The 22,818-nt window shown below is 30.6% G+C and overlaps 3 protein-coding genes across 5 annotated transcripts in view; 1 reads left to right on the top strand and 2 right to left on the bottom strand.

The window, feature by feature from the left end:
* Window positions 1-22,818, bottom strand: part of LOC122272504 (maestro heat-like repeat-containing protein family member 2A) — a 455,199-nt gene that overhangs the window by 71,525 nt on the left and 360,856 nt on the right. The window lies entirely within an intron of this gene.
* LOC107439553 (cuticle protein 14) lies at window positions 1,887-21,595 on the top strand. Its single transcript, XM_087158089.1, has 4 exons — window positions 1,887-2,022; window positions 14,200-14,367; window positions 18,546-18,653; window positions 21,146-21,595. Exons 2-4 carry the CDS (start codon window positions 14,284-14,286, stop codon window positions 21,518-21,520), a joined length of 567 nt encoding a protein of 188 aa, XP_087014215.1. The 5' UTR covers window positions 1,887-2,022; window positions 14,200-14,283; the 3' UTR covers window positions 21,521-21,595.
* LOC107439554 (uncharacterized) lies at window positions 2,825-10,789 on the bottom strand. The gene is made up of 2 exons (XM_043056520.3): window positions 10,666-10,789; window positions 2,825-3,213 (listed from the first exon to the last, which is right to left on the bottom strand). Exons 1-2 carry the CDS (start codon window positions 10,669-10,671, stop codon window positions 2,884-2,886), a joined length of 336 nt encoding a protein of 111 aa, XP_042912454.1. The 5' UTR covers window positions 10,672-10,789; the 3' UTR covers window positions 2,825-2,883.

Here is a 22,818-nt window from a genome sequence, read left to right on the forward strand (position 1 = left end):
GCTATTAAAGTATATAATTTCAACTGAGTTTAAGCAGAAAGCTTCTGTGAAGCAACGGAATACACACATTTTACTAATAATCTACAAAAATGACATTTCAAGTAGTTGGACAAAATAATTTATTAAAAATGTGCTTATATTTGAATTTCATTGACAGGTAAACATTCATGTTTAACAAAGTAATATACTTTAGCCCGTTTTACTCTTTTCTGTCAGTCTATGATGAAGAAAAAATTTATTTCGTTTATAACTGAGAGCACCTTTAGCAAAAGATGTTTTCAAATAATTAAGCTTTGTAGTCTGGCTAACCGTTGAAGGTTATCGTGGTTTTCCTCTCTATGTAACGCAAATGCGGGTGAGTTCCATCAAAAAGCTCTCCACGAAGGCAAATTTCCCCTAATACTTGATCCAGGAGTTTCCTTGGCTTCTGGATTGGGTTCAAAATAACAATCTCTAGTATGCAAAATGTAGAGAAAACATGGAAAAAATTACAGAACAATGAAAAATGGGGGGGGGGGGAGAGAAAAAGAATAACAAAAGTAACAAGAAACAGGGAAAAAAATTCGAAAAAAGGAAAAAAATGAATAAAAATCAGGAAATTAAAAGATATAATCTTTTCATCAGTTTTTTTTTACTTTTCTTCGTGTTTCTTTTTTATTTTTCCTTTTTGCATTTATTTATTATGCTATATATATATATATATATATATATATATATACATATATATATATATAGTAATGGTGATTTAACAGAAAGGCAGTGCATCGTTGCAGAGAAATATTGGTAGTTGTATGGCTCCCTCAATAGTGAGAAAACTCAAAATGTCCCCCTTAATATTTAAGACAAATAAATAATTAAATAAATAAATATGATTTAGGGGCAATATAGTTTTCGAGCTCTGAGCAGGACCACTAAATATGCTAGGATCGACATATCACCTTCCGCTTCTCAGCGATCGTGAAGTTTGTCGACCATCTCAGCACCCAATTCATGAAAATTGAAACTATGGCAATGAATGATTGAGATGAAATATATATCCATGCAATATTTACATAGAAGAAACTAGATGGCAGCACTAATTCTATCTATAAGATTTAAAAATAGAGGGAAGTAAAAGCCTCTCAAACTAACAAGAAATTCATATGTGCTGCTATCTATTATTCAAAAGAAAATTATTTTGGAAATGTTTCAATATGCAATTCTGAGGTTGTTTAACTTCAAAATTTAACTACTTTCCTAGGGCGTAGCTACCATTAAAGTCAGTGCCCCGGGGTCCCCTTTCTTTCGGTTTAATATAGCACGTATTAAAATAAGTGAATAACCTTCTTTTCACTTAATTTTCAAATTAATCAAAAAATTTGACAAAATTTGAAATCAAATAATTGAAAATTTTAAAAGAAAGTTTTGTATAGTAAGGGGTATTCCTTCAAAAGTTTTATTAAGTACTATTAAACAAGATGTATGTAGGACCACCCCTCTTGTATTATACTTTATTCCACGTGTTTTCTTTCCAAATACCTTTTGTTGTCCCCACCATCAGTTTTGGGTATTATTTATTATTAAATTTTGTTATACGATGCAAAATGAAATTTTGGGAACATCCCTTATCATCCAGTGCTTTCATTAAAAAGAGTTCTAAAATTACTTAGAAAATTAACAGAATTTTTTTTAATTTTCAAGATGTCCAAATACGAATTTTTTAAAGTTACCAAATACGATTCAAAACAAAATTCTGAAATTTTTTTAAAAAATATTCTCCGCGCATGCGTAGTATAAAAGGATTATTGCCCAAAAAATTTAGATTTCTAAAGCTCAGATAATTCTTCACGTCAGTTTAAAATCATCACATTGCTTCAAGTGTAAGGCACTTAAACTATAGCTTTTTTTCCTTGGAGACAGAGCTGCTAAAAACAGCGTTCAAGTGCGGAATCAAAATTGTTTCTCAATTTACTTTAGTTTGTTTTTCCCATTCTATCAACTATTTTGTTGATTGTTTTGGCTTGCATCTATGGATATTGAAGAGTACGTAATATTTTGTCAACTTCCTTAATTATAATATTTTTAGTCAATTGATTCTTTTTACTATGGTTTTTTAAGTGATTGATTCTATCAATTAATGCGGTGATTGTAGTAACTTGATTTTTCAGACGGCGATAACATTGTCAATTTAAGCGTACATAATCGTTTTTGTTTCAGTAAAGTTCTGATTTTCATTTAACGAATATGCCAGTACGTTTTACGGTACTATGCTAACTGTCTAGATAATTTGAGAAATGAAAAGTTTTTTTCCCGACACTTTAACGAATCACCCTAGCTGATCAACAAGTTCGCTAAGTAGTCAGCAGAATAACTAATTTCTACACTTTAGTGTTAATCTGTATGTGTTACTGTGAATGAGCGAAATGGGTGATTGTTGACTTCCATCCGTGAATGTTGACAATCGCTTTGGTAAATGTACGAAATATATACTAAGTCTAGCCCAGTATACACTGACTGGTATACATTTGCCCCGTATGCCCTACATCAATGTTTTTTTAAGGTCAAGTGCCACTGCCCAGTATGCATTTAACCGGTACTATTAACCGCACTTGACTGTTTCTTCTAATTTATCCTCAGCAGGTATTTAAATACCGAATGAATATAACAATATCAACGAATAAAGTAATACCAAAGCGGATACAGCAAATCTTCCGGACATTCACCAAAGCGACTATGTGATTGTTGACATTCACCGGTGAAAGTCGACATTGATTTCGGTCATTCACGGTAACATGTATATTATTATCATTCTTAAAAAAAAAAAAAATAAGGCTAACTAGAAAACGATGCTTATAGTTTATTTTATTGAAACGTCAGTGAACGCAATGAATACAGTTGCTTCTTTTAACCCTGCATCTGCTGGTAACCTCCAAAAGGCACTCCGGGAAAGTTTCCAAAGCTGGTTGCTTGGGGTTGAAACTGCTGGGGCTGTGCCTGGTATTGCTGAGGTTGTGCCTGGTACTGCTGAGGTTGGTAGGCTGCGACAGGTTGGAACAGAGGCCGTGCTGTAGGTGTGCCTGGGGCTGCAGGGGGAACCTGAAGGATACCACTTGGTGCTGGACCACCTGCACCTAGACTACCACCTGCTCCTAGACCAGAAGCACGGGCCCGGAGTGCTCTGAAAGCTGGATTTGCTTGCGTGGCCACAAAAATGGCGCAAAGTACAACAAGAACCTGAAAAAAAAATAAGCTGGCGTAACTATAGGGAATCAAGCGATGATTGCGTTTAATACACATTTTTTTGAATCCTAGTAAAATATGAAGGGGGGAAATTGAAAATTAATATTTAAGGGGACACGAGGCCCCTGAAATTAAAATTGTTTTGTAAAATATTTGTCTAATCTGTTGTGAATTTTCTTAAAAAATTTCCTAAATTGTTTGGTTGGTAGGTAGTTATTTAATTTACATAGCACTAGAGCTACACAATGGGCTATTTAATTTTATATTTTAAAACCGTCATTGTGTGTGTGAAATGTCGACCCAATTTTTTGGGATTACGACTACTAATGTTTAATTCCATAAACTCGTAATTTTGAACCCAGTCCAGAAGGAAACTCCTGGATTAAGTATTGGAAGAAGATTTGCCTTCGTGGAAGACTTTTTCTGGTAGAACTAACCCGACTTTGCGTTACATGGAGAGGATGACTACGAGAACCTTACACGTATAGACTGACGGCAAAGTGGACTCTAATCCATGATCCGTCTACCACTGGTACTATATTTTAACGACAGCATTGTGGTCGGTGCAAGCCGGATGCGAAATTCGTATCGATCACCCATCGCTGTGATTCGAACCCAGTTCACCACATTGGAAGGCGAAACTCTATCCCTTGAGTCACGGCTCACAATGGGCTATTGGCGACGGTCTGGGAAACATCCCCGAGGATAATCCGAAGCCATGCCATCACAGTTTTGATCTTCTGCAGATGGGATCTCTTCTCTGCTTTGGTAGCCCGAAGACCTGCTAGCGAAGTCGAGCACTTTACGGAAAAACAGTTTTACGAGGACCGATACCGTGCATCCTCGGTCCTTACGTGCTAATCAAGAAAGGCTAATCAAAAAAGTCACCCACCCGCTTACTGACAGCAGCACCTAGACAATCCAGACCGCTTTACGATCAGTTCACTGTAATTGTGATGGCATGTCTTCGGATCATCCTCAGGGATGTTTCCCAGACCGTCGCCAATAGCCCATTATACAGCTCTAGTGCGACTTAAATGAACTACAGAAAAGATCAGTCGACTGCCGGGGTCATAAATTGTTTAGCTAAATTTTTAAATCTTTGCTAATTTTAAGAATTTTTTTTTAAACTTACAATATTGTTTACTAATATGTAATAATGATGAAATACGAAAATCATCGACAATGTCTCTGTTAACAGAAAATCTCTGAATTTTATCTACAGAAGCGTAATCAGAATATAAACTGATTAGGTTTTGTTTAACTTTGCAGTGGATGAGGGGGGGGGGAATTTTCATGCCTATTTTTGTAAAATTATACGTTTCGATTCCTTCATAACACAATAAAAAATTTTGAAATATTTATTACAAAAAATTTATTCCTAGGGAAAACTAATTTTTTTGAAAAAAAGGAAAAAAGGCTTATCATAGTATAAAAAATCTAGCTTCTGCACTAGAAATTTCATTATAGCTGTTATAATATCTTTAAAAACCATTTTATTGATAAAAAACGTCAATACTAAATAACAAATATAATTATTCTTTACGTTCCAGACTGAAATTGTTTTTCGAAATCTTTATGATTCCTTAGCTCTTCTTTAGCAAAGAAAAGACAAATTCTTGAGCAAGGAAAAAACATCTGAAAACTCTGAACAATCACTATTCGGAAGAGCAAAGAAGGTATTAAAATCATCAAACAATAGTATGTTTGGAGGGAAAAAATACGTCACAAATGTGTCGCATTCGTTTAAAAAATTATCTGCTTTACTAATTTTTTCCTTCAAATGATCTGAATATAACGTAGGATATTAATAATTATCCTACAATAATAACTACATTTGATTAAGTATGCTGATAATAATTAAATTATTTTGAAAAAAATTACATTTGAGCATCTCAAATTTGTTGTTGCGGTTAACACTGTTATTTTGATATAAATGGCAGCTATAGAAAGACCATGATATTTATCATTTCAATAATATCGTTGTGATATTTCTATAATATCAATGCGATTTCTATAGTTTCGATAATATAATTTCGATATTTAACGTTTCGATAATACCGTTGCAATACCGTTTGACAAATCAGGCGACGCTGAATATTATTAACAACAATAATTATCGAATACGATTATATCACGATCAATATCCATAAGTGAGATAGTATCTTGAATAATATCGAATACGATATTGCCGTAAGTGTTGATAAATTTAATTATTTAAACATATCGTAATATTGGGTTACTTTGTCCAGGTGAGGTAACTTTCAGACATTAGCGTTTTCCATGGCGTTTTCATACACTAGCGTTATTATAGATAAGCTAAATTAACTTTCAGATTCCTAACGCCATTTTATACGTTATTAGAAACCTTTATGTCTTTCAGTTTATTTTATACGTTATCATAATCAACAATATTTACATAATACTGCTGTTTAGATTGTACTATACAGTATACTCTCGATAGTTGAAGGGACGCTGAAAAAGCGATAATAGCGAGTTTATGAGATAACAAGTTCAGAACTAAATATGTTCCAAAAAGTAAAAAAATATATTCTAAAATATTAATCTGAAAAAAAATAAAGTCATGAAACATAAGAATAACCACTATTAAATATGTATGTAATGATAGTTGACTGTAAGTCTAAATACAAGAATGATAATTTTATTACTAAAAGTAACACAAGAACTAATTATGCATTAAATAGAAAACAATTGGTTTACAATGAACTTGCATTGTGATTTTTCCGAAAAATTTCATTTTCTCTTTCGAAAAAAAATTCGACGTAGCGCAGTATTCGACGGTTTGCGAAGAAACCCTTCGACATAGGAATTCAAATTAACATTAGGGGTATATATATTGCCATGGGGGAAAATATCCTTCTGACATAACAAGGCGTTCGAGACATTGAAGATCGAGATATTGAGAGTAAGTATACTGTATATAATATTGCTAATATATAATAAGCAATACTGCATATAATAATGCTAATTTTTGATTATGTATTGCTGAATAATGAGAATAGTAATTATTCCTCTGAAGATAAACTGATGTGAATAATATTTATTTTGACGTCACTATAACAGTGCCGGAGGCAGAAGTTTTCACGCCCCGGGCGATACTGAAAACGGCTCCCTTATCTCAATTTTGGAAAAAGAATCTGAATTTTTTAAAAGAAGTAATAATAATAACTTATTTTTCCCTTTGAATTGCCTCGATTGTGTAGTCATATCCTTGAATAATTATTTCGTAATTGTATCGCTGTATATTTATATTTTAAATTACAATATAACCTGAAAATTATAAAATCTACATCAACCTTAATTGTTGATTTAAAAATTATACGAGTAACATAAATAACAATCAACAACTTCAAGGTTAAAAAAGAAGGTCGTTAGTTTAATGAATGAGAATATCACCTCAAGTTTTTTTGAATAAACAATATAGTAATACTTTTTTAATGAGCGTAATCTTTTATAACATGAAAATATATAAGCATAAATATTAAATCTACAAAATCAATTGTTTTTGTGGAAACATTTTCTTTAGAAATTATGGAATTAGAATTTAATCCCTTTTGTGTGCCATTGTAGACCCTCAGATTTCTGTAACTTTCAGTCTGCTGAATAAAGTTCACCACTTGCTACAGATGGTGGGATGGTTAACAAAATTCTTAAATTAAACAGCAAGTTTGTAAAAATATCTTTAACTAACTATAAACTAACTTATATTAATATGAAAGTAAAATAAGTCTGCTAAACTTGTCAAGTCAACATTTTAGCTACCACTTTTTATTCTCCTCGATCCTGATTCTACTTTTGTACGAATACTCTTATGAATCTCATCCAGTGCTAACGTAAAATATCCTCAGCGTAGACGGATCCTACGTTAGAGTACCCTTGCTGTGAGGTTAACCGTGGGAAGTTTTCCTCTTCATGCAGCTCAAATGCAGGTTAGTCCCTTCAAAAAGTGCTCCATAAAGGCAAATTTCTCCCTGTACTTGATCCAGGAGTTCCCTTGTCTTCTGGATCGGGTTCAAAATTACAAGACTACGGAGTTGAATATTAGTAATCATAAGCCCAAACAATTGGGTCAGCTGTTTATCGTCAGTTATAAAATAAAATAATTTGGTTGACGCTGATTTTAAAGTTTAAATTTAATTATCAATATAAATCAAATATATTATATTATCAATTTAAAGTTAAAATTAATTGTCAATATAATAAATATATAAGAACTCATAATTCTAAAAGAATTTATTATAATAATAAATGTTATAATAATAGAATTATTCTTCACTATAAAAATGTATATTTTCGTTTCGAATATTTTCCTTTTCTTCCCAAAGTATTACGCATTGAAAATGTTTAGAAATATTTTAAAAATTTCGTGTGTTTATTCGAGATTAAAAATGTTTGTGTCAGGTCAATAGAAAAACGATAAATTAGGTACTTCAAAATTGATGAAAAGAATTTCTTTACAAAAAATTTTCTTACTATTTAGAATAAAGTTTTAAGTAAAACATAAAAAAAAAGAGTTATCCAAATCAATATTGTAATATATTCAGAGAACTGCATGGCGAAGATTCCAATAAATAAATAAATAAAATGTGTTTTAAAGTTACTCCCTTTTACTGTAGGTAATTAACAACCGGAAAGTCGAAATGAATTCTAAAAAACTAATTTTTAAATTTTTAATAAACTCTTTTGTTGCTCTTAGAATTAAACTGCAAGTAATGAACTATTAAAAAAGACATTGATGGACGCATAATTTCTAAATGTTTGTGGCATGTAAGCATAGAATATGCAGACATTTCTATATTTGTATCAATTAATTAGTAAATCAGAGCTGTTGTTAATAGAACTAAGTTGTATGTATTGAACAACCAGAAAGACATTGTAAATCCTCTATTCTTCTTTTGATTAGCATACAAAGGCTTCTAAATTCTTTAGAAACAAATAGATATCCCGTTAGAGCTTTTCTTAATAGAATCAAAATGCATACAAAAAACAATTAGAAAGAGCCTCTAAATAAGAAAATTTAAATATTTCTAAACTTCTAGTAAAAAATTTAATTTAGATTTTGAAGGAGCAGTAAGTTTTTGTAATATGACAAATTCAAACGTTATTATTATACTCAATGCAAGAATATTAAATATTATTCTAAACTAATTCAAACACAAAAAAAAGTATTTTAATAAGGTATAAAAAAAGTGCAAAAAAAGTATTTGCAAATTAAACTGAATCAAGAGAAAAAACTGAATTTATATTTAAATCCATTTTTAACGAAAGAAAATAGTTTGGAATATATTTCAGATAAAAATCAGATGCTAATCTGATGGATTTTAAGATATTATAGGAGATAAACTAACCATAACTAGAAGAATTTTATTGTTTGTTTATCGATATGCTTTATCACTAACTTGAATGTTTAACAATTTGTTCTGTAAGGGATCTGATGCCATCTTGCATTTCTATGTTTTAAAGTGCTAAATTATACAATTATTACTTTTGTGACAGGTCGTATTATTAATGTACATTATTTTTCAGTAAAAACTATTAATCATTTGTTATTTTACTAGGGGGCTAAACCCCCTAATCGCTGACGCTCACTAACCCCGATGATTGCTTCGCAATAATTGCTGTTTCTTCACATAGAGCAGTTGAAATGAATAAATTAAAACTATGTGTACTAAAAAAAACACTTAGGCCTCAACTTCACACGTCCAAATATTTCCTTTCTGATACTATTAAGACCTATAATTGGGTATACTATAGCCTACGTCACAGATCGTGTTATTCCTACTAAATTTAACTAGTGAACAGCATTTTCTGCGAACCTGATTTCTAGCAACAAGTAAGAGCATCAAACGAAGTGTCTTGTTATAAGTCGCTACTCGCCAGGTTGGAATTGTATTAGTCTAGTTCCTTTGGAAATAATTTATATTGTTGTTTTACCGAAGTTTATGAATTTAGTAAGCATATTTAAAACTCAGTTTATTAATTAAACTAAAAGGTAAATGTTATTCCTAGTAAGTGGAAGTAGTTGTGCTTTTTTCATATTATACCCAATTGAATATAAATAATTTTTCTAAGTAATAATTTTTTATTGTTATAACAAATTTGGTGAGTGCCACAACTGTAATTTAATACTTTTGTTACCAAATGGACGGATGTATTTTAAATACAATTTTTTCATTCATTACTTTGTGCATGAAGCTGAAAATTAAGTTTTAAATCATTTAACGAATCTCTTTAAACGTCATTCATTACAGTATATTAATGTAATTTGCATTAAAAAATAATAATTGTAAAAGGGTTGATTGCAAACGATATCAAACACACCGATTCAAGTAGCTTTACCTTAAAATGTAACGTAGAATTACATTATTCTAATAATAATAATAAAAACAACCCTCCTGAACTCTTAATTTCGAAATCAAACAAAATCAAAAACGTAAAAATAACAGTACAGGTAATTTTACCTTTAAATTGGGGAAACAAAAAGATTTATAACTTTATGAAATATATCAAGATTAATTGACATATATCAATATTAAATGACATATATCAATATTAATTTTAGAACCAAACGAACATGAAAATTAATGTAAGAGAACTGGATCCTACCATGTGATTTTCCAGCCAATAAAAATTAATCGACAACAAATGAATACTGCGGAATCATCATTAGATTTTTATACATTGTAAGATTCAAAGAAATTCCTACATTGCTCTAAGTTATCCCAACATGGGGTAGGTTTGAACACTAATTTTAAAATTTTTCCAAATTTTACAAATATTTGTAATCCTTCTGTAAATTTTAAGTTACTTAAAGGTAAATTCTTTTTTTTCCCCTAATCTTCTTATATATTTGTCAAATGACCAGTAGTTTTAAAGTGTTGATTTGTATAAAAATTACTTTTAGAGGAAACATTTGGATTAAAAAATAAATAAATATTATAAAACAGCAGCGGTCACCATAGCAACGCATGCAATGACGACGCAAGCGCATTGCATGATCCCATATCTCAAAAATAAATTCACCAACTTAATGTATAACAGAATTAAAAGTGAAGAAAAAAAAGAATTTTAAAAAAGTTATTAAACAGCAGCGGTCGCCATAGCAACTGTTTACTATTACTCTTGAACACAGTTGAAAAATGTGATGACGTCCAAATAAAGTGCGGACGCTATCAAATCCAAAACAAGACCCATTTTGCCAATAGGTAAAAACCAGAAAACTTCGAAAAAAATTCTAAATACAAAAAATTTCAAACGTTAAAATCAATATTTTCATTGTTTAATAAACTAATTAAAAAAAGTTTTTTCACTTTGCATAGGAAAATAATATATTTTGAGTTCTATAATCCCCGTTAAATTCTCGTTTTAATTGCCGTTTAAGTTTGGTTTTATTTCTAGTGCAAATAAAAAAACTTTTATACGCACCTTCATGTTTAAAGCAAAAGAGAAGTGAACTTTTCCGCTGAAGATAGAAGCAGAATACAAATTAGAATTCGAAAGTGTCTTGAGAAGGGAATACTATTCCATTTTATATGTTTTTTAAGTCGTGGTTGCAAAACCTGAAGACACTTCATTTCATTTAACTTAAGACAACTTAATCCAAATTAATCACTGTGTTTTAGATTATTTACTTTAAGGCAGATGCGTTTGATTTTTTTTTTAATTCTGAGAAAACTCAGATAATTTAACAAAATCTGACAGCAAATTATATATAACAAACGATTTAATTTCTGTGGTAAATTTTTTTTTTTTTGAAATCTGTGGTTTTTTCCCCTCTCTGTATCAAAAACTCTATACATAGAAAAAACTTTATATTATATTTAATATTGCTGTGCAAAAACTGTAAAACTTGAAGTTACAATAATCTGTAGAAAATGTTCAAGGACTTCGACGAATAAAATAATTTAACTATCGATAATTAGTTCCAGAATTATGAACTGTTAAATTTGTCGTAAAAATAACATGTGGACCAGTCTGCAGATATGAGTTACAGAATTGGAATTTGAAAGTTCTATTTTCTAAAAGAAATATATTCAAAACTCAAAAATATTAATAAAAAATAGAAAGTTCCATTTTTGAATGCTGAAAGTTCTATTTTCATTTATGGACTTGCTGCGAGTTTTTATTTTCCTTTCGAAATTCTAACTTGCTTAAAAGTTATCGCTATCTTTTCGTAACTTTTTTCGTCCCTTTTGGTTTAAATAATTATTATTTATACATTATTATTTATCATATTGACTTGATGCAAAATGTAAAAGCAAAAGTATGAATAAATATTACTAAAAAAAATAATAATAAGAGGTCGAGTGAGATTATAATGATGCCAGATATAAATCATTTACATCAAAATTTAAAAAAAAAAATAAGACACAAGAGAGAGAAAAATTGTTCCTAATTTAAACTGCTATTTAATATAAGTTTATTTAGTATTAATAAGCAAAATTATTTCCCATTTATTACTTATTGTACCGCACATTCTGTGTTCTAAATTTTAAATATTTCTTTTTCAACATTATTTTTCAAATCTATGTACCCGTCAATTTCGCCACGACTAACATATTAACAAAACATTCATACATAAAATTATTAATAATAATAATATATTTTACTACCTGCTGAATACCCATTCTTCATATGGGCTGAAGAAAAAAAATTAATAAATCAGCATTGAACAACACTACCTAATAACGCAGAAAATGAAAAGACCTATACTGAGATACTTAATGAAGCTCAAATTATGACAATTCTTTTTATTTTATTTTATACTTATATTTTATCCTCCCCGGTGACTTTACGTTATTAAATTAAGCAAAGTAAGTTTTCAGCAGGTCATTCCAACAAAATAAAGATTAACTGTTTTTCAATATTATTTGACATGATTCTGTTGTTCTAGGCCAACAAAATAGTCATAATTTACGCCAATCGAGCAATTTTTTCAGAACTTATCCCTTTCGCTGATCTGTAAAAACGGTATTCGTCAAGTATCTTAAAAGCTTGTTGCAGTCTCATTAGGTATCAAACATACCAATAAAATATATTGTAGTTATATCAGTATATTTGCTATCTATTAAAAGTGCACCCAAAATTCACACAGCATCATTGGTGTCAAAAAAATATGGCGATTTCTTACTTCTCTTCTAAACGAAACAAATAAATAAAATTTCTTCATTGATTTTGCTTTAAGTACTACATAGCATTTTCTTTTTGTTTCAATTACCAGATATTTAAGCTGCGATGACTCACGGGATAAAGCGTTCGCCTCCCAATGAGGTGAATCGGGTTCGAATCCCAGCGATATCTAGTCGATGCGGATTCCGCATCCGGCTTGCATCGACCACAGTGCTGAGGGAAAATATCCTCTGTGGTAGACAGATCACGGGTTAGAGTCCCCTTGACTTCAGGCTAACCGTGGGAGGTTCACGTGGCCTTCCTCTCCGTTTAACGCAAATGCTGGTTAGCTCCATCAAAAAGTAATCCAAGAAGGCAAAGTTTCTCCCAATACTCGCTCCAGGAGTTCCCTTGTCTTCTGGATTGGGTTCAAAATGAAAAGGCTACGGAGTTAAACTATAGTAGTCGTAAACCCATAAAATTGGGTCGGATGTTCAACGACGGTTAAAAAATAAAATTTTTTCATTGATTTTGCTTTTAGTACATAGCATTTTTTTGTTTCAATCACCAGATATTGAACCACCAGATATTGATCACCAGATATTGATGGCTCAGGGGGTAGAGCGCTCGCCTTACAACGAGGTGAACCGGGTTCGAATCCCAGCAATGACTAGTCGATGCGAATTCCGCATCCGGCTTGCATCGACCACAGTGCTGAGGGAAAATATCCTCGGTGGTAGACGGATCATGGGTTAGAGTCCCCATGACGTCAGGCTAACCGTGGGAGATCTCGTGGTCTTCCTCTCCATGTAACGCAAATGCGGGTTACTTCCATCAAAAAGTCCTCCACGAAGGCAAATTTCTTCCTATATTCCCTTGTCTTCTGGATTGCTGTCAAAATGACAAGGCTACGGAGTTGAACTATAGTAGTCGCAAACCAAAAAATTGGATCAGCTGTTCAACGACTGTTATAAAATATAAAATTACCAGTTATTAGCAAAATTAATTAAGCATATTTGGCGTCAATAATTGTTTGGCGACTTTTTACGCATCTCTTAAACGAATTAGTAACATTTTCTCCTTAAAGTTTGCTTTTTAGTACATAGCGCCTTTTTTAATTTCAATTACCAATAATTGATTAGACGTCAAAAGCGGCGATTTTTATGGATCTCCTAATCAAATAACTTGGCCACTTTGCTTTTAAGTACAAAGATAAAATTTTGCTATTTCAATTAAAACTTATTACCAAAACTAATTAAGCATTGTTAGCTTCAATTTTACGGCGATTTTCTACATTTCTCCTTGACGTATTAGTACTGTTTCTGCAACAATTTGTATTTTGTCCTTAACTTATTTATTTTTAATTTCAAATGCCATTTATTTTAAATAATTTAGTTTTATAGAAACACCTTTTTAAATCTTATAGATAAAAAAAAATATACTAGTGGTTTCAGATAATTTTGGGATTACTAATTTGGGCATATAGACCACCTATGTTAACCACGTTCACGTTGATCATTGTATCGGGTATAGCAAATAAAAAATAATTAAAAATTTAAGAACATGCAATGAACACCTTTTTTTTAAAAAAAAACTATTAATTATTATAACATAAATTTTTTCTTCTATAACTATAAACTATTTTTTTCTTTCATTAAAAGTGAAAAAATTAATAGAAAAGTGAATAATCAATTCGCTTTTTTCTCTCGAAGTGATTTGATTTTAAAAGATTATAAAAAAAGTTTTAAAAATGAGTAAAGTTTCGATATATTGTATTGGATGAAAGTTCGTTGCTGAATGTAGAAATTTCTTTTCTTTGGCAATGAGCTATAAACTATTTTCTTCCTTCAGTAAAAGTGAAAAAATAATCCGATTGTGGTTAATCTTGATGAATGACGGAATTAGCTTATTTTTTGAGCGAATAACATTCAATGGATGTTCCGGAAACATCCTGTTTATATTTTTCGTCTGGAATGCCAAGAATCGTTTGGAATTCAAGAAAACGGCAATAACATGAGGGTGAGTCATATTTAAAAGATTATGAACATTTCAGTTTCAAACTTAGACATTTAGATATACTATTATTGTTATTATAAGTCTTTTTAATTCATCAAATTTAAAATGAAGATGACTAATTAACCTTTACACGAAAATTGTAGTATTATAGCGTTTATTCTAGTAGCAGAACCTTTCCTGCACACCAGGAGGAGTTGCAGATTTTCTCAGCATCTGCAGATTTATTTTTCTCCACAGATATTATTATCATTATTATTATTATTTTTTTGAAAAGGAAAACAAATGAAGAAAACATTGATAGCTGTAAAAACAGAGAAAAAGTAAGAATTGAAGAAGTGGAAAAATAAAGAAAAAGAGAATTCTATCTTACTTTATGGAAAATAACAGTTTTCCTTTAAAAAAAATTAGCAACGAAAAAAGAAGTTTAATATTCAATCTTCTTGTTTTATTTGTCTGCAAAGTACCTCAGATGGTTATGGTAATACATTTCCTTGAAGAATAGGAACAAATCGGAACACCATAAATTATAATTCTTTTAAAATGGCTGCTATCGAAGCAATATATTGTGTTAACATCCGTAATATTCAATTTGTTTTTAAATTTTTCTAACAAATGAAAATTGAGCAGAAATGAACACCGAGAAATGTTTTTAACAAAAATTCTTTACATTAAAATTGTTTGATTTTTTAAATTTGTTTTTTATTGAGTTCTGTGCTTTTAAAGACATATGATATTCGCAAATTGTGGAATTGTCCATCTAAGTTTTTACGTGTCCCTCGAAAATAAATATTGGAAAAGAATACATCAGTGTAACACAGTGACATCTAAAAGAAGCAGTAAAATTGAATAAAATAAGATTTATAAGAATAATAATTTACGAAAATGTACGAAAATATAGTATAGTAAAAACTGAAAGATTACAATTTAAGATACATAAGAAATAGTAACAAAAACCAACAATAGATGGCGGTATTTAAGTTTGCTTGAACCAGCAATGACTAGCAAGCTCACATATCCACACAGCTAAGCTATCGAATGAAGATGATAATTTATGTTTCTTTACATCATTTTCTCCTTTATTATTAATACTTATAATATCATATTTAATTGTCATTACTTATAATATCATATTTAATTATTAATAATTTTATATTAATGACTATAAAGTTATTTGAATTGATTTGAAAAGTATATATCCGATGAGTTTATCATTTTGGACATCTCAACGCAAGTGTCTAATAAATTTGACACAACTAAAAAAGTTTATGTAACCCTTTGACGCAGATGGGACACCGGTGTCCCTTTTATTTATTTTTTCCTGACACTCTAATGTAAAGCACAAATATATTTTAGTGTTTTTTAGTTATAAAAAAGCAATCTAATAGTTGCTAAAAAATCTGTTTTATAATCTGAGTTAATTTTTTACTAAAATGTAAAATTAAAAAAAAAGTAGTTTGAAAAAAAACTTTTTTTACGTCCATATTCCAAAATTTATCAATAATTGATTTTATAAGTCAGAGAGATTTCAATGATGAATAGTTGTTTTTCTGTCTCTGAGATCTAAATAACTACAAATAAGTGCAAATTAAAAAATACAATGTTGATTGGAAGTGAGCCGTGTTAGGAAGATTTTACCTTTAAACCACAAAAAGATACCTGTGTTGTATTTCAAAATCATAAATTATTAAATGCTACATTTATAAATGCATTAATATAATATTTTTCACTTATTTTGATCTAAATTATAGTCCCTGGCCAAACTATTAGACGCACTGTAAGATTTTATGTAAAATATCACTCGATACATTACAGCTTTATTGTTTTTATGTGACTGAAACCGATTTACACTTGCTTACGTTAGTGTATTAGTTGATTAAATTACACGATATATAATATAAATTTGACAATAAATTATATAAATATAGAATATTTATTATATGAAGTATTATATCAGTATATTATAATAATTAGATCAAATTATTAGAAACACTGTAGTTTTTAATAGTGACACGATTCGCACGAGTTTATAAGCGACCGAAGAGTCGCCTTGCCAGTTTAAGTATTGGAGATTTTCGTAGTTTTCTTCTCCGTGTAACGCAAATGAGAGTTAATAAGAAGTCCACAACGAAGGTAAATTTCTCGCAACACTTGATCCAGGAGTTCCCTTGCCTTCTGGATTCGGTTCAAAATTGCAAGGTTACAGAGTTGAGCATTGGGAGTCGTAAACTCAAAATTGGGTCGGCTGTTCAACGACGGTTATAAAATTATGAAATAAAATAAACGACTCATATCAAAATAAACGACTCATATCAAAATAAACGACTCATATTCAATATAATTACGACTCATTTGAAGCTTTATTGTTCAAATATTATTCAAATGATTAAGTTCGCATTTTAATTTTGATTTTAAAAAAATTACATAGATTAAATTATGTAAAAACAGGTATAATTTTTGTTTTTGCAATTCAAGCATTTTTTGATTACTGAATTAAGTATTAAAAAACAATAAATATTTGTTTAAAATTCTTTTTGTCTGGAATATAATTTTAAGTATGCTAGTTTTAAAACTGGACATATATTGTTTGTTTCAGTGTTTTTTACGCGGATTATTTAGTTCGATTACTCATGATTATTTAGTTTGATTTGGAAATAATTCAGAAGAGAATTGTACAAATACAACAATCAATTTAATCGGAAATAAACGTCTCTTTTATATGGAGTCATCATTTTGTTCGATTTGATGATTATTTGTTTTCGCACTGTAAAAATGTTGATTCAGTTATTATAACATATCTATATATATTATCTATTCAATCTACATATTATTATATCTAGCATAATGCACTAATATAATACCTGATGTAATAAATATTCTATATTTATATAATAAATCGTGTCATTCAAATCCTATCGACGATTTTATATCGCCTCATTCAACCCATTGACAAAACTAACGTAATCCAGTGCAAACCGGTTTCAGTTGGGTAAAAACAATAAAGCTATGCGTCTAATAATTTGTCCCGTGAAATATTGATGTTATTTCAAAGGTAGGAAATATATTTCTGATGTACTTAATTTACCAGAGGAAAAAAAAAAGAACATTAAACAATACAAAAATTTCAAGCATTTGATAATTTCGTTTTTCTTAAATTAAATATTCGTCATACCACAACTATCAGCACAAATAATAGTCTTCAATTCCAGCATCTATAGTCTACATCAATAATCCAAAGTACCAATAGTCCACAGCATCAAACACTTTACCAATACCTGATCTATGTTACTTCACGTTGACAATCAAACTACAGCCATCCACAGATTACAGCTCTTATTATTTTCATTTTCTTTCAGTTATGCAAGCAAGGTGCTTGTCTACCTGCAACAGCCACCCCATAGACTGCTGAACTCAAACTGTCTTTTATTTTAACTTTTTATACTATTTCATGATGTATGGGTTAGGGGCCTTCTGCGCGGTCCTGGTGCCCAATTTTTCATAAATAAAGAAGAAAAGAAATTAAATATTCGCTGTCGAGAAAGGCATAAAAATTTGAAGATTAAGTGAATAAATTCGAAAAAGAAAAAATGTTTTGGAGTAACAAACTGGCTCGTGTAAACATGAATAAAGTAACTTAATTTTTTTTGTTGCATTTAATGTAAGTTCGTCTACTTAAATTAGAGAAGTAGTTACTGTAGTCACGACATTAAAAATAAGTAGCAGTAGTTAACTACATTTGTAACAAAGTTGTAGTCGTAGTAAATTACAAAAAGAATGAAGTTTTTCCGATCCCTAATTTTTCGAAATGGTTAGTTTTAGTTATACATGATTCTAAACACGTAATTCTTGTTAGAGTTCAACTGCAGTCACAGTTTCATTGCATCCATTGACGAACCCGCGAACATTTGTGCCCGTAATATTAGTTGCGGTTAGAACAGTGTTTCTTTTTTTAATGTTAAAAGTAGTTGGCAGGAATGCTATAAACTACTGTCTTTTTCTTGGTATCGTACTACTCACTGCACTACTTTTTAAAAAAAAAATGCACACTACCTTACAAACTGTGACAAAAAGTGGCGACTACAGTAGTTTCACCAGTTGTAGTACGTTATTACCGACCACAGCTAATAACACGTATTACAAGGTTTATCCTGCACGGCATTTAAAGACTTTTAACTTTTTTCTAGGTTTTATTACTGGTTTCAATGTGTGTTGTGTTTGCTGTGGCTCAAGAAATTGTCATACCTGTTGGGATTAATGGCAACGACACTGTCACATTTATTAGAAACAGAGATGTAGGTAATCATTTTGTTATCAATTTCTTAATAATAATAATTACTATTTTTTTCTAGAATTTACTGATATTTTACTGATCCGGTCACAATAAAATTCTGTTATATATCCTTATCGTATTGACATCTAAAAACGAAACTGAAATGGAAAAGTTTCAAATGTTAATCAAAAAACTAGCACAATTGAATTAATTCTTTTTAAACGACAATAAAATTATGAAAAAGATATGCAATTATAAAACATTTAATGAATATTTATCATTTAGCTGTTCAATTCGAAATAAAGTAATCAAATTAAGGAATAAAGATTTATGTTTCTCTGATAACTATTCTCAACATTTGTAAAAGTATAAAAAGAGAGTAAATTAGTTGATTTAAAAGGAAAATTGTTTGCTATTCGTTTAGTAATGAAATAAAACGAGATTTTTCAGAATGACATCAACCACTGTCAGATCGGGATGTTTACGAACCTATTCCTTCCTAGTAGCCACATTTATAAAATTCTTTGATAAAATGGGGTAACAAAATACAAACACGAGGAACTAACAAAATCGCAATCTAACTTTGGCGAATTACTTTTAAGTAAAACAGGATTAGAGGCATCAAAACCTGCTTAATTGCTGTTTGATAGAGGAAGATGCTTGTAACACTTCTATCACCTCTTCTAGAGCCGTGGTGGCTCAGGGAATAGAGCTTCTAATGAAGTGAACCGAGTTCGAATCCTAACGACGGCTGGTCGATATGAATTCCGCATCCGGCTTACACTGACCACAGTGCAGACTTAAAATATCCTCAGTGGTTGACGGATCATATGTTACAGTCTTTTTGCCGTCCGACTAACTGTGGGAGGTTTTCCTCTCCGTGTAACGCATATGCGGGTTAGTTCCATTAAAAAGTCCTCCAAGAAGGCAAATACTCCCAATACTTGATCCAGGAGTTCCCTTGTGTTCTGGGTTGGATTTAAAACTACAAGGATACAGAGGTGAACATTAGTAGTTGCAAACCCAAAAAATTGGGTCGGCTGTTCAACAACGGTTATATAAAATTAAGTATTAAATATCATCTCTTCTACGTTTTCTTCTATCAAACAAGTTTTTTTGGTGATAGTTTGTCTCGCCCTCCATGTTAAAGACTCGTTAGATTTTGATAGTTTTTTTTTATTTCCTTATTGATAAAGTATTTTTCACAAGGGAACTAAAAATTATGTAAAAGGCCATGATTTAGAATTACTTTACTTGTTTAACGAAACTGACACTCTATTTTGCGCTTACCATTGAAAATCAATCTCCATAAACATAAACTATTTTATTTCAACTAAGTTAAATATTGATATTCGTATAAAATCTCTGCCATTGAATACTTTTGTAAGCCATAATTTGTAATTAGGGCCATTCAAATATTTTAATTCAAATATATACTGATTTTTGGCAATTTTGAACCCTTTTCCCTATTGTCAGCAAAAATAAGCTAATCACAAAGCCCCGCCAATGCTTAAACTCTCAACCATTCAGAATTTTGCTTTAATTTTAAATTTTACAGAGCAGCGATGACTTAGTGGTTAAGGCACTGAACTGTAACTGTTTAACACGGGGGTTCGACTCCAAGCGGTGACTTGAAGCCGACAAAGCGATGGGTGCTAGCTTGTGTGGGAAGTAAAGGGGGTCGATGCAAAATGTTGTCTGCATTGTCGTTATAGTGATTGGTTGTCCTTGTTGCAAGAATGCTGCTGTACTTCTTTTTAATTTTACTATTGTAACCTAATTTTGGAATTGAGTAAAAATAAAAGATATAACTAAGTATGAAACAAAACTTTCGTTTTTAAAGCAATGCTTATAATTTTGAAAAGAAGATTCGATTTTTTCATTTTCAGAAAATTTTTTAAATTATCGAATTTTACTGTTTTACGTAAGGATTGCTTAACCCTTTTGCCCTCTTGTTACCAAAAAAATAAGCAAATCACAAACCCACCTCCTCCCCTTAGGCTCTTACGTATGATTCGGTCCCTCAGTGGACTGACCGTTCCCAGTAAAATAAAGAAGTCAAGCATCACTGGTTGTGGTCAGTAAACGGTGGGTCACCACTTTGATCAGCCTGCGTAGGGATCGAGGTTGCACGGTATCGGTCGTCATTAAACCGTTCTACCGTTAAAAGCTCGACTTCGCAAGAGGTCATCAGGCTACAGAAGCAGGGGAGCCATCCTCTCTGCAGAGGATGCGATCAAAATTGCGATGGCATGTCTTCAGCTCATTCTCATGAGTGTTTCCCAGACCGTCGCCAATAGCCCATTGTGCAGCTCTGGGACCACCTACCTACGTATTATTCGAACGATCCTTTACCCAAATTATCCCAGTTAGAACATAAGGGAACAACAATTACATTTACTCATTAACTAATATTTTTAATCACAAAATGTTAAAATTAGTACTATACACGTGCATTATCACTATACAAATTCTATCCAATAAAATTACTATTACTATTCTTATGTTTTACAGGCATTTGGCAATTACGATGAAGGATATAACGAAAACCAGCTAACGGGAGGTGCCTCTTTTTACAGAGAAAAAGGTTACGCAAACGGTACCAGAATCGGTTCCTATGGGTACACAACCAGAAATGGTCTCATAAGAATTGTGACATACATTGCCGATAAGGATGGTTACAGAGCTGAAGTCCTGACCAACGAACCTGGAGTAGGGACCCAACAACCTTCTAATGTGACAATCACAAAAGAAACGGAACCAGATCCATCTGCACTGACTCCCGGTTCATCTGGTTCAAATAATGAAGTTGCATATATGGTGGCAGCGAGTGATGTAGTAAGAAATTATGTTGTTTTGCCTCACAGTCGCAGATTCTCAACTCCTTGAATATGTTTGAATACAGCTGTTAAATATTTGAAAAAAATGACAATAATAAGGAACTTGAATAAAATCCTATTCAGGAGAATATTCTCTCTTTTCTTTTTTTATGGGGGGGGGGCATTTTTTTCTACGAGTTCACATTCTGCCATGTAATGTAGAAAAAAAAATTGTAAGTGAGAAAAATTTCGAAATTGAGATTTTTATAATATAAGCATTTTTGTATGATACGCTACATATTGGGAGAAAAATCTTTTTTTCCAAAAATAATTTTTTTATGATTTTGAATTCTCTGAAAATTCTATTTTGGCTTTTATAGTGCTGGAAATGGAGAGAAAATGGTAGTCAAGTGACTTTTCCTCTCGGAGCACTTACATTGTTTTTTCACTTGCACTGGGACACTATGATTGTTTAATAAAAATAGGCAATTTTCAATTTAAGATGCTTGATTAAATAATGGTTAAATGAAAAACAACTTGAATAAAACACAAATAAAGGTACAGAAATGGACATACTATAGGTTTTGTAACTTGAAAAAGAACTTTTCCCGATGTCTAAACACCAAATGAGAGTAGAAAAGTGACTGTCATTTGGTATTTGGACACTGAGGGAAGTTATTGACTATGTCTATAGAACCAAAACTACCTACCTTTATTAGTGCTTTATTCAAGTTGTTTACGCTTTATTCATACACTGCCCAAAGTGTACCTTACCTTCTTTTTGAACAAATATAAGATGTTCTATGATTACCAACCTTTGTGTTTTATATATATATATATATATATATATATATATATATATATATATATATATATATATATATATATATATATATATATATATAAATAAATAAATACAAGAAAACACTAAGAAAGTTAAGAAAAACAATAAGTATCATTTATTGCGCTTAAGCTGCAAGTAAGCAGCACTCATAAGATAAGTTCAAAATGAAGAATAAAACAAAGAAAAATGTTGTTTGTTATTTTTTTACTTATAATTTTTCTTTGTTTTATTCTTCATTTTGAACTTATATATATATATATATATATATATATTGAAGGTAATATATATATATATATATATTGAAGGTAATATATATATATATATATATTGAAGGTATATATATATATAATAAGGGAAGGTATATATATATATATATTGAAGGTAATTTAATTAATTTTTCAAAAATTCTGAAGAAAAAAAAATCAGAAGCAACTAATTGAGAATTATTAGCAACTAATTACTAATCGAGAAAAGTAGGAGTCTAAATATTATTATATTAATTTTTTCGAATGTTAGTTTTATAC

Source organism: Parasteatoda tepidariorum, chromosome 2 (genome assembly GCF_982258835.1).
Source record: "Parasteatoda tepidariorum strain Cologne lab strain chromosome 2, Ptep-v5.0, whole genome shotgun sequence".
Taxonomy (NCBI): domain Eukaryota; kingdom Metazoa; phylum Arthropoda; class Arachnida; order Araneae; family Theridiidae; genus Parasteatoda; species Parasteatoda tepidariorum.

Excerpts from the sequence above, each read along its gene's own strand:
- LOC107439553 (XM_087158089.1), top strand. The coding sequence starts at position 14,284 with ATGTTCCGGAAACATCCTGTTTATATTTTTCGTCTGGAATGCCAAGAA. Across the intron at positions 14,368-18,545 it reads AAAACGGCAATAACATGAGG|GTTTTATTACTGGTTTCAAT; the intron begins GTGAGTCATATT and ends ACTTTTTTCTAG. Across the intron at positions 18,654-21,145 it reads CATTTATTAGAAACAGAGAT|GCATTTGGCAATTACGATGA; the intron begins GTAGGTAATCAT and ends TATGTTTTACAG.